The 12399-nt window shown below is 36.3% G+C and overlaps 1 protein-coding gene across 1 annotated transcript; it reads right to left on the bottom strand.

The window, feature by feature from the left end:
• Nucleotides 1-1748: 1748 nt before the first annotated feature.
• wnt2 (wingless-type MMTV integration site family member 2) lies at nucleotides 1749-10104 on the bottom strand. The gene is made up of 5 exons (XM_051656632.1): nucleotides 9796-10104; nucleotides 9179-9399; nucleotides 7628-7905; nucleotides 7201-7465; nucleotides 1749-2859 (listed from the first exon to the last, which is right to left on the bottom strand). The coding sequence occupies exons 1-5, from the start codon at nucleotides 9876-9878 to the stop codon at nucleotides 2654-2656; spliced, it is 1053 nt and encodes a 350-aa protein (XP_051512592.1). The 5' UTR covers nucleotides 9879-10104; the 3' UTR covers nucleotides 1749-2653.
• Nucleotides 10105-12399: the final 2295 nt, after the last annotated feature.

A 12399-nucleotide genomic window follows, 5' to 3' on the forward strand; every position in this document is an offset into this window, starting at 1 on the left:
GTGGAAAGTCTCGCGAGAGTCGCATTCGACGAGCGCCACAAAAAACCCGCACACAGCCCTACCCTTTAGAAACGGCAATTGTGACTCTCGCGAGACTTTCCGGCCGATTGTTCTATTCTAGACGGACATTGCAGCTCCACTTTCACTTGAATCCCTCCCAGCTACTGTAACGAGAGAAGGGAACGTTGGTATATATAAAACCTCAAACACATTTGTTGCATTTAAAAAAAGCTTAACGCGATGCCACGTAAATTTAGCTCTAAAACATGATTTGGAAAAATATACAGAGTTGAATAGGCCAACCGTTTGGAACTCTTTGCTGGTTTGGGGCATTTATTAAGAGAGTTCTCACTATGGACTGATACTAACAAATGATGATATTCTCTCTCTCTCTCTCTCTCTCTCTCTCTCTCTCTCTCTCTCTCTCATAAATGCAAATATGACGCATTTATAGGAAATATAAGTGTTCCTCAGCCCCTACCAATCAGTAGCATTTGCTTGCAGGGGCGTCATGCATCTTTTTCTGGGGGTTCACCAACCCCCACCATCTAGCTTATCCCTCATGCCATCCCAGATGTGTATGACTTTCTTTCTTCTGCAGAACACAAATGGAGATTTTTAGAAGAATGTTTTAGCTCTATAGGTCCATACAATGCAAGTGAATGGTGACCAAAATGTGATGCTCCAAAAAGCATAAAAAGGCATAATAAAAATAATCCATATGACTCCAGTGGTTAAATCAGTATCTTCAGAAGCATTATGATATGTGTGGGTGAGAAACAATCAATATATAAGTCAATTTTCACAATAAATTCTCCTCTTTGCTAAGTAGGTGGCACGAATAATGTGAGTTGCAACAAAAGAAGAATATAAAAAGTGAAGGTGGATATTTATAGTAAAAAAAAAGAATGAAAAAAAAAGACTTAAATATTGTTCTGTTTCTCACCAACACCTATCGTGTCATTTCTGAAGATATGGATTTAACCACTGGAGTCTTATGGATTACTTTAGGCTGCCTTTATGAGGTTTTTAGAGCTTCAAAGTTTTGGTTACCATTCACTTGCATTGTGAGGAAATATTCTGAAATATACTCAAAGAGCTGAAATATTCTTTGTTTATGTTCTGTAGAAGAAAGAAAGTCATACACTTCTGAGATGACATCTCTAAATGATGAGAGAATTTGCATTTTTGGGAGTACTATCCTTTTAAATATCAAGATTTTCCAAAAGACTGACATTGTTTTCTGAAGTCAAATTTAACCCTAAAACAAAATATGCTAAGAAATATATGCAAGATTTTTATAATCATTGGCTTTCTAAAGACACGATCAAGGAGTTGAAAAAATGTCCATCTATCTCTATGCTTGGGTCTCTGAGGGTTAAACAAAACTGAAGACTAAAGTGGGCACAATCATTAAAATGTATACCTGCAACTGGACTGAATCGATACAGATTTATGAAAATCTGTGCATGTAAACGCAGTGTCTCAGTTCATTAAATTCAGAGCATTCCATACCTAACATAGAACATAACATAAAAAGAGTTTGGTTCCTCTGCATCCTTGTACTGTACATCACCAGTCTGATTATCCTCTCTTTTTTGGAATAGATCATTTATATTTATTTCATTCAAATGTCCCGTATGCTTGTAGGCATATATCCATTAACAAATGTACTAGCAAAAGATTTCAATCAAAGGATTAATTTTAAATGGCAAATTACACAGACAGTTATATAAATTTGAGAATAAATTACAAATTTGTGCAAAAAGACCGTCATTCTTTACAAATTACAAGTGATTTATGGTTGTAGATTGAAGATGGAGAGAGTGCACCTATATGAAATGACCAGAGGGTGTCAGCACTAAAGGTGTTTAATATTTGCCAAAATCAAACTGAGAGATTCAAAGCTCTCTGTCATTCCTTATTCATGATCTTCATTCATTTTTAAGGTTAAATGTTTTATTATCCCTTATCCAAACCTACACCTTTACAAATCTAGCACAATAAAATGTGTCTAATATCATCTGGGTCTGTAGATTATCCTACAGACACAAAAATTGATTTTTCCAAAAATGTAGCTGTTTAGTCTAATCATGAATTAATTGGATCACTGACATTTGGCACCTGAATAATAATAATTTATTTAACATAATGTCTAACATCTAAAACAAACATAACTAATGTCAGAATTCAACCTCTACTGCATTTGTTGTATTAACCAGTCTATGAGATCTTGGTTCTTTACTTCAAAAGAGGACAACAAACATTCTAGACAGCAATCCAACATATCATGTAAGCTTTACTTTAAATTACATAGAGTTTGTATTTACATTTAAAAATATGAAATACATTTAAAATAAACATTATTATATTCCAAAGCAATAATAAATATTTGTGTTATGGTCAGAAAAGCAAAACAATAGGTAAAGATGGTAAAACAAAGGATGCCTGATACATTTACTCAAGACTTCAAAATCAGTTGTGATACAAAAGTGATTTAAAAGATCAAAATTTGTGCTGTTATTTGAGTATGCGATGCTGCGATATCTTGTCTACCTTAAATGTGTCACAAAAAAAGCACTGTACACCATGCTTAAAGATTTAGGGTAGGATATTTAGTCTGGAAGCTGACTCAAGTGCAGGAGTGGTAGGGTCAGGACTGGGCTTTGCAGGTATGCACATCTACCTCCTCGTGGCAGTCCCTGCAGTGAACAGCACAACACCAGTGGAACTTGCACTCGCACTTGGTGGTGCGGCTCACGCGTGATGTGTCATAGCCCCGCCCACAACACATGACCTCACAGCTGTCGACCCCCCGAGATGTACGGTTGCACACTCGCCCACCTGTGCCCACAGAGCCTGCAACCAGATCAAAATGAAACATCATAATAAGTAGATTTTAGAGAGATAATCTCCATAGCTACATCAAAAAAGAGGTGTAGGTCCTTAATCAAACAACTATGTTTTTATACCCCGGGCATTAATAAGGTGTATTGGTATGTTGGTCGTTGTTTTAAGACCATTGCACTGCTGGTTTACCATAACACATCCCTGGCGTCATGTCAGAATCTATATTAATGAAGACTATGTTCGATCACATTCCTGAAACAAGCAGACCTCAACTGAATAGCCATGTGTAGTGCCTGGCAGATGTATGATAGTGTCCAGACAGAGCTGTCTTGAAGGGGCTAGGTTCGTCTGCGCCATGTAAAAGGATGACCGCTTGGTCCTTGATGAGATGAGGGACTGATGATAGAAGCTATCAGCCATTACTCTAAGTCTTCATCACATACTCATTTCAACGGCTCTAATCTCAACAACCCCACCCTCTATGAGGCTGATGCATCACTGATTGTTGCCGATATAGAAATTGCTAAAGACCTTGTGTAAACCCTTGCTTTCATGCTCCCTTTGAGTGACAATCTGCAGCCTTTGTTTATAAGGGCTCTTAAATGCCAATCAAGACTCAACACTATGCAAACAATCATGTTTCATGTTTGAGGTGAGACCAATTTACAGAGAAGGCCTGATCCCTTAAAGGGATAGTTCACTGAAAAATGAAAACTCTGTCATCATTTACTCACCCTCATGTTGTTTCAAACCCATATGACTTTCTTTTCCTCTGTGGAATACAAAAGGAGATGTTAGGCAGAATGTTAGTCTCTGTCACAATTCACTTTTATTGAATGGAAAAAAGATGCAATGAAAGTGAATGGTGACTGAGGTTAACATTCTGCCTAACATCTCTTTTTGTGTTTCACGCAAGAAAGAAAGCCATACAGGTTTGGAACATCATGTTAGTAAGTGATGACAGAATTTTCATTTTTGTGTGAACTATCCCTTTAAATGCAGCAAGTTTTAGTCTACCAGTAGCGCCAGCATTGGTATGTCACTACTGGTCTGCTGAACTCAATTGCAAGTAGGCAGGCATGTGTCTGGGCATGACATGGCCACTCCCGCCCCACTGCAGTTCGTCAGGCTGGTATGTTGGGCTGATATCATTTACATCATGGGCAGCCTGTACCTGAGTGTGCATCTGCTTACTGAATTAAGATGAGGGGCTGCCAAGAGATGACTTTAACATGTGTGACCATGCTGAGAGCTGGTAATTGATTTCACACTTATGCAGTGAAGGTATAGTCTATGTCTCCTAAAATGGACATCAAACAGATTGCCCTGCCAGAGAGTTTCTCACAAGCCACTAGACTAGAAAGATCAATACTACAATATGGTGGCCATCAATTTTTAAAAAACATAACTTCAAAGTTTACTGTAGGTTATGATGAGAAGAAAACGGTACAAGATATAAACAAGGCAAAATATAATATGAAGGTAAATTTAAATACCTTCTTATAGTATAAATATACTGATATAAATATTGCATCTATAACTCTACTCTCTCCTCTCCACCAATAGCTGGTGTGTGGTGAGCTTACTGGTGCACTATGGCTACCGTCGCATCATCCAGGTGGATGCTGCACACTGGTGGTTGTTGAGGAGATTCCCCCTATACTATGTAAAGCGCTTTGAATGCCTAGAAAAGCGGTATATAAATGTAAGGAATTATTATTATTATGATTAATATGAAGGTTCACCCAACAATATAAATTAATTTACTCACCCTCTTGTTCAAAACCTATTTGACTTTTTTCTTCCGTGCAACACAAAAGGAGATGTTAGGCAGAATGTTAGGGACACTGTCATTGCATCTTTTTTCCATACAGTGAAAGTGAATGGTGACTGAGACTGTCAGTCTCTAGCATTCTCTCTTAGAAAGTCATATGATTTGGAATGACTTAAAGGAATAGTTCACCCAAAAATGATAATTCTCTCATCATTTACTCACCCTCAAGCCATTTCAAACTTGTGTGATTTTCTTTACTTTATGGAACACAAACAAAGATATTTTGATGGAGATATGGTGTGACTATATCGATACAATGCAAGTCAATGGGGCCCAAAACATCCAAGCTCCAAAATGGATATAAAGGCAGCATAAAGGTAATTCTTTTGACTCAATTTGTTTAATCCATATCTTCTCAAGCAATCCGATCGGTTTTGGGTGAGAAACAGACCTAACTGTAACTCCTTTTTCACTATAAATCTTGAATGTGCTCTGTACATGTACATGCGCTGTACACACTCTGAGCATGCATCATGTGCATGGAAGTGTAATCGAGCTTCAAATCATGATCGCCCAGGAGATTACTTTGGTGAACTTTGACAGGCGAATTCACTGCGTTGACCAATAGGAATTTGGAAGTGACCTGTGTGTGGGCGGTGCTTCGAACACAGCTATACTGAATATTCACAATGGACAACCATTTTAGTGGCAAGTTTCTTTTTAACTTCACTATATCAGAGTATAAATTGCAGAATAAAAAAGAGACTGCTTGGCAATTCATTTTTTGCTGGTTTCACACGAACTCAATATCCGCCCACGCCTTCTTCGCCCACGGAATTTCATCTTGCAAAGGTAAATGTGACTGCGCCTTTATGATGCCTTTATGTGCTTTTCTGGACCCCTTTGACTTCGATTGTGTATATATAAACACATCATATCTTTATCAAAATATCTTTGTGTTCCGCAGTAGAAAAAATGCCATAAGAGTTTGAGGTGGCATAATTTACATTTTTGGGTGAACTAAACTTTTGACTGTATATCTAGATGATCTTTGATCATGCAAAATGTATATGTATATAAATGAACAAATAGAAAATGGATAGTAATAAATGCAAAACAATTGGTTCAACCTACGTTTCAGGGAAAACACTTTTGGGCACTTGAGAGAGACATGACCTACCTCTGTAAATATTCCTGCCAGTTTTAGGCAGAAAATATAGAGGTGCCATGGAAGGCCGTGATTTATAGCATCATAGGGATTAAATTTCAGCTCCCGTTCTGCCCACAAAACTGTGGTAATGTGTCTAAACAGCGTCACCTGATAGCAGGGATCATCTGCAATCTGACAGGCACCCCCTCCCTTTCTGCTTCCCACATAGGTACACCTGGTGTTATTCAGTTCATACATACACACACATACACACTCATATACACTGAAAGGTAAAAGGAGATAAACTTATGCCTTAGGGAGGGAATCTTTACCTGCAGTCAGGTTACAGGATTGGGTTATGACTATTGTGTATGTAATAACCAGCTAAATAGCTCTCGTCCTCTGATTACATCCTCTCTGTGTTTGGGGGTAAGACCAACAGCCTACCGATTTTAAGCAGAGTGTGGGAGGCTTGCAGGGTGGAGATGCAAACTGTGACTAACAGTGGATTATGAAATAGATTTGATTTATCATCTTAATTCCTTAAAGGTGATGGGTGTAGTTTTTCAGCCTGACCTAGCAACATTATCTCAACTAATGGTGTGAATATGGGATGGGATTATCGGTTTGGCTGACCAATGGAAGATGCACAGTTTGGGAAACCTGTTTGAAAACAATCAATATTTTTTGCAGTTCTGTTTGGTGACACTAGTGGCTAAGAAATTCCACTCTCCATCTTTAAAGGGATAATTCACTCAAAAATGATAATTCTCTTATCATTTACTCACCGTTATGCTGTCTCAAAATTGTATGACTTTCTTTCTTCTGCAGAACAAAGATATTGTGAAGTATATATTATATGTTTATATCCATACAATGCAAGTCAATGAGGTCCAAAACTTTGATCCAAAAAGGACATAAAGGCAGCATGAAGGTAATCCTTATGATGTTTAATCCATGTCTTTTGAAGTGATTCAATCAGTTTTGGGTGAGAAACAGACCAAAATGTCACAAATTTTCACTATAAATCTTGACATCTGCAGTCTCCTTGGCGCGTTCATGAGTGAAGTTCCATTACATTTTCTTGTGCATGACACATACACAGAGTGAGATACATTTTGGTCTGTTCTCACCCAAACCAAGCACATCACTTCAGAAGACATGGATTAAACCACTCCAAACATATGGATTAATTTTATGCTGCCTTTATGTCCTTTTTGGTGCTTCAAAATTTTTGGACCCCATTGACTTGTATTGTATGGATATAAGCACATGATATATCCATCAAAATATCTTTGTTTGTGTTCTGCAGATGACAGAAGTAAATCATGAGTAAATGATCAGAGAAATATTGGTTTTGGGAGAACTGTGTATTTATTTGCTACAGTAATTCTTATTTATGCCATAAGAGCCCTGTCACACTCACCAGACTCATGGTCCCATATACAATAGTCAGGTGAGTCTTCAAAGTATACTAGGTCATTTTTGGAAGGCCTCTTAAACATCCTGTAGGCACCGGTGAAGCCTGTTCCATACTGGTTCATCACCACCTGAATGGCATTGTTGTACTTCTTGCGCAGGTAGTCACTGGTTTGCCTGAAGTCAGCCATGGCTAACCAGCAGGTACGCACATTGCATGAGCCGCTGACACCATGACACTTACACTCTAGGTTCATAAAGCGCTTCACTGCCTGAATAGAAGAATCATAGAGGAAAGAATGTCTGGAGTTAAACTCTGAGTGATCTGTCTACGATTGCATGAGAGTATGGTCATATATATTCTATTTGTCTCTTCATTTCTCAAGAGGGAATACGTGTCTCAACAGCGTCTTGTAAGAAAGCAGCATTGTTACCTTCCTCCCTGCACGGTTGTTGTGCAAGTTCATGAGTGCCCGGGCATCTCTCTCCTTTCTCTCCTTGGCGTCAATGAAGACCTGAGTGAACTTGATTGCATGGTCAATGTGATCACTGCACCCACCCCAGTCGAAAGCTCCCTTGGCATCGTGAGACGAGCCCTTCTTTCCTGGGTCGCAAGAGCAGGTGTCTAATTCACCCTGACTGCACGCCCTGGTCAAGGTGTAGACCATACCTGCTGAGGAAATAGCATAGACAAAGGCGGCCTCACGACTGCCTGAAAAACAGAGAGGGAATACTTTGCAATGAGCATAAGAAATTGTACATCCATAAAACTCAAGAAGTATAAAAGAGTTAAAATATAGAAATATACAAATAAACATAAATATATAACTTATGAGTTATATAAATCAATACACTGTGTATATAACAAAATATATACATTTCAATAATATAAATATAATTATTATTATACTTATAAATTAAAAATAAATATAAATAATTTAAATAATTATTAAATAATTCAAAAAATACATCAATAAAAATACACTTTAAAATCATATTATAATTATTACAAATAATTATAAACTATTTATACAAAATCCATACATAACATACAGGCCTATACATAACATATTTGTTGAGTCAATACTTTTACAGGTCAAGTCAATTTTCGACTGTAAATAATTAAAAACATACAAATCTCACAATCCAGTAAAATAAATATAAGGTTTGCATTAGAAAGATATGAAAAAAGTGTATGTCTGAGTTTGTGTTGATGATCACTGTGGAAAGTTTTCGTTTGGCAGCTGTCAGAGGAAATATGCCTGCCAACAAATCCCTGCAATTGTTTTAAATTAGTGAGCTGACATTGACAATAAGTAGATTCTCACAGTGTCAGAAAAGTTGGAATTCTTTCTGGGAGGTCTGAATACCTTAAGCAAGAAGATTAAAGTCAGAGGTTTAACCTAACTTTTATGTGTAGAGCAGCTTAGAGGCCTGGGACACAACGTTCTTTTGTGGATGTTCCCATTAATATGATTTTACTCAGGATAAGAAAATAGAGCCACAGATACTTACAGTCACAAGCCTACAGACTGACAATTACACCTAGTTAAAGCATCAAGCTGCTGAACACACAAGACACAATAATCCACCCTTTAACTACATTGGCAATGAGAAAGATAGGCTACACCTATTTTGCTGAATGAGACTGGCATTTGAATATCATGCCTTTTGAACTTTATCTGTTCAGATTATATCTTGACATACTGAGACGGACACTGAATTATATTGTGCTGTATACATGCTATGTTGTGGAAAACTGATACAATTTGGTTGATCAAAACCTGTACACAGTGAGCAAAACAATTTTCATTAGATGTGCAAAGAAGGGACAAATAGCTCACCCATGCAGTTCATCAAGTTTTACATTCTGTAATATGATATATCAGATAAGGCATTTCACTGCAGGTTGAGTGTAGAGAACACACTGTATGCTCGGTTTGACTTGAAACAATGCAGTTAAGCAATAAATCTGTTTTACTCACTTCGATGCAAAAGCCTCCCAAAAAGATTATGCTCGCTCGCCATGGTATTGCAATTCCACCGATGGTTCCTGAACTGGTGCTGGCATTCTCCAATCCAGTTTTTAATTCCAGCGCCTATTGCCTGCATCACCTTGGGATGCTGGCGGCACAACTGGCGTTGTTTGTTAATCAACCCGGGGATGTTGTCGCACATCACTTGAGATCCAAGAGTGCCCATGTACCTGCATAAAAGATGAAAGCACAGTGACTGAGCGATGGGAATCTCTTCAAGTTCAACGCATGAATGCGTATTCGGCACACTTAAAAAGAATGCAAATATAGCTTAATACACAGATACATTTTTTTTTTCCCGCATTTTAAATTTGCACAAAAATAAATAAATAAATAAATAAAATAAAAGTTAAATAAACAAATGTAAAAAAAAAAGAAAAAAGAGAGAAAAAAAAGAAAAATGTATTACAAAAATCTTTCATGTTATTAACCTTTTATTACTTACATTTCAGAAAGAAGCTCTCGCACATTCCAAACCAGTTAAAATAACTTCGTACTTTAAATTATATATAAGAATATATATATATATATATATATATAAGAATTCCGAAAAAAATTGTACCCACCACCACGATGCGTCGACCTTTGATGTGTACCAGCAAATTGCCACGGACAGATAAAAACATATTCCACTCGGCAAAAAGTTCATATTATAAAAATGTTACTGATATACTCATTAGTTCAGGCACTTGTTTGCAGTAAAAAAATAAATAAATAAAAATAAAATAAAACATTCAACACAATGCATCTATGACTCAGTGCGGCTGAGGCGTTCGGAGCAAATCGGTTATTTATTCTCTCCGATTAAAAAATCATTGCGTTCACCGTAAAGGCATTCTGGACTGTGATGTGTAGCGCTGCAGAGACAGGCTGTTGGTCTTCGGTCTAAAGTTGAGAAAGATGTGCTGCAGATAGCTGATGATCTCATATCAGGTTTAAATTGCTTACACAAGGGGTGGGCGCAGTCCTGCCTCAGGAATGAAGTGAAGAAATTAGATGTCTGAAAGTATCTGTTCAGGCTAGCTTGACACCAGCCAAAGGTTTGGCTTATTTCCAAAGCAGCGAAAGTGTAGAATGTGGTCCAACGTGAAATGTCTATCCATATCCTCCTGAGACCCAGCACTTTTACATCATTAGTGACACATAGGAAAGATATTACGAAAATTGTAAATACTTAATTAATATATTGTTATAAGCTACAATTACATTTTGGGGAGCGATATTATTTCAATACAACAACATAACTATTATTATTATTTTACATTTATAAAATTATATATTTTATAATACATTTTAAGGAATATATTTTGATTGAATATTATTTGTATTAATATAATACAAATTATATAAATCATTAAAGTATTATATTTATTTATTTAAATAATTTTAAAATAATTTTTATTTTGATTTTTATTATTGATAAATAGTATATAAATATTTTAAATACTTTAATACATAAAAAAAGATAATAAATAATATCTGACGAATCTAAATTAAGAAAATAACAACAACAGCAATAATTATTGTTATCGTCATCATCATCATCATACCATATATTAGCCTACTACTATCATATTGTTCTATTGGTCATTCTCTCAAACATTTGGTATCCCAGAAAAGCCCACGATGTCTTCTTAAAGATATACGACAAACAGTGGCATGCATGATCTCATTATATTAGCAAAAAAGAACATAAGATATTCTCATTTAAATTCTGGGTCCCAGATTTTTATAACTTGGGAGAAAAGGAAGAAAAAAAGAAAAGAAAACGTAAAATAGGAACAGGACAACTGCGGTGAGTAGTATAATAAAAACAGATAAAAACTCAAAATTTGTCCTTTCTCAGAGACTGGAGGGTTTATTGATTTAAAGCACAAATATTTCTACTCATTCCTACTCAACAAACATTATTTTACCCGTGATGATGTGTGCATTGAAATCGGATTATCGCATTCTTTTGAACATGTTAGGAACTGTTCAACTGTCGCAATGAATTTCCTCGATCTTTGATCATCAGTTTTTGTGAAAGATTTAATATGTCCCTCTTCTTTATAATGTGAGGTCCTTTCTACAGATGATAACAAGATTATTGGGAAAACCGGATTCTTCTCGTGATCTCTGTGGAAAAGCATTGTCATCATCAGTGGTATGATGGAATTTAAATTGGCCTAATTTTATGCTTCTTAAGTCTATAAGGAAAAGCTCTTCTGAATCTTATCAGAATTTATTCTAATTTTTATTATGATTATCCCTCAAAAATACATTGGTTGACTGATTGTCTAAGTTTAGAACAGTCTGACTGCTTTGATTAATTTTATTTTGTGATAAAATGTCTTTGAATTTCTCATGCATTGTACTGCTTGAAGATATTCTAACCTCTGAACTGGTTTTGAAATTTTCAGATGTAAGAGTATGACCTTCTTTTCTAACGTTATTGTTTGCAAACTCTAAACTGACCTGTAAAATTCTCATGTCTCATTGCTTTTTTCCAGCAGCAGACACCCTGTACATAAGAGTTTTTGTGGGAATCAATTTACACACATTAACTATATTAAGGTCTGCAATCAAAGGCTTGTCCAACACACCACACCGTCTTTTTCCAGAGCAGCCTGTATTTCTCCTGAGGTTACCTGTGGGTTTTTCTTTGTATCCTGAACAATTCTTCTAGCAGTTGTGGCTGAAATCTTTCTTGGTCTACCTGACCTTGGCATCAAGAGATCCCCGAATTTTTAACTTCTTAATAAGTGATTGACCAGTACTGAATGGCATTTTCAAGGCTTTGGATATTTTTTTATATCCTTTTCCATCTTTATAAAAGTTCCATTACCTTGTTACACAAGTCTTTTGATAGTACTTTTCTGCTCCCTATGGCTCAGTATCTAGCCTGCTCAGTGCATCCACGTGAGAGCTAACAAACTCATTTATACACAGACACTAACTGCAATTTAAAAAGCCACAGGTGTGGGAAATTAAACTTTAATTGCCATTTAAACCTGTGTGTGTCACCTTGTGTGTCTGTAACAAGGCCAAACATTCAAGGGTATGTAAACTTTTGTTCAAGGCCATTTGGGTGATTTTCTGTTACCATTATGATTTAAAAAGGAGCCAAATAACTGTGATAATAAATGGCATCATATGATCACTATCCTTAAATAAAGTTTTTGTTTTTG

This window comes from Myxocyprinus asiaticus, chromosome 26 (assembly GCF_019703515.2).
Source record: "Myxocyprinus asiaticus isolate MX2 ecotype Aquarium Trade chromosome 26, UBuf_Myxa_2, whole genome shotgun sequence".
NCBI classification, from domain to species: domain Eukaryota; kingdom Metazoa; phylum Chordata; class Actinopteri; order Cypriniformes; family Catostomidae; genus Myxocyprinus; species Myxocyprinus asiaticus.

Coding starts and splice junctions, on each gene's coding strand:
- wnt2 (XM_051656632.1), bottom strand. CDS start 9,878: ATGAACTTTTTGCCGAGTGGAATATGTTTTTATCTGTCCGTGGCAATT. Junction 7,906..9,178: donor TGGGAGGCTTTTGCATCGAA/GTGAGTAAAACA, acceptor TCTGTTTTTCAG/GCAGTCGTGAGGCCGCCTTT. Junction 2,860..7,200: donor TATATGGGACCATGAGTCTG/GTGAGTGTGACA, acceptor ATCTGGTTGCAG/GCTCTGTGGGCACAGGTGGG.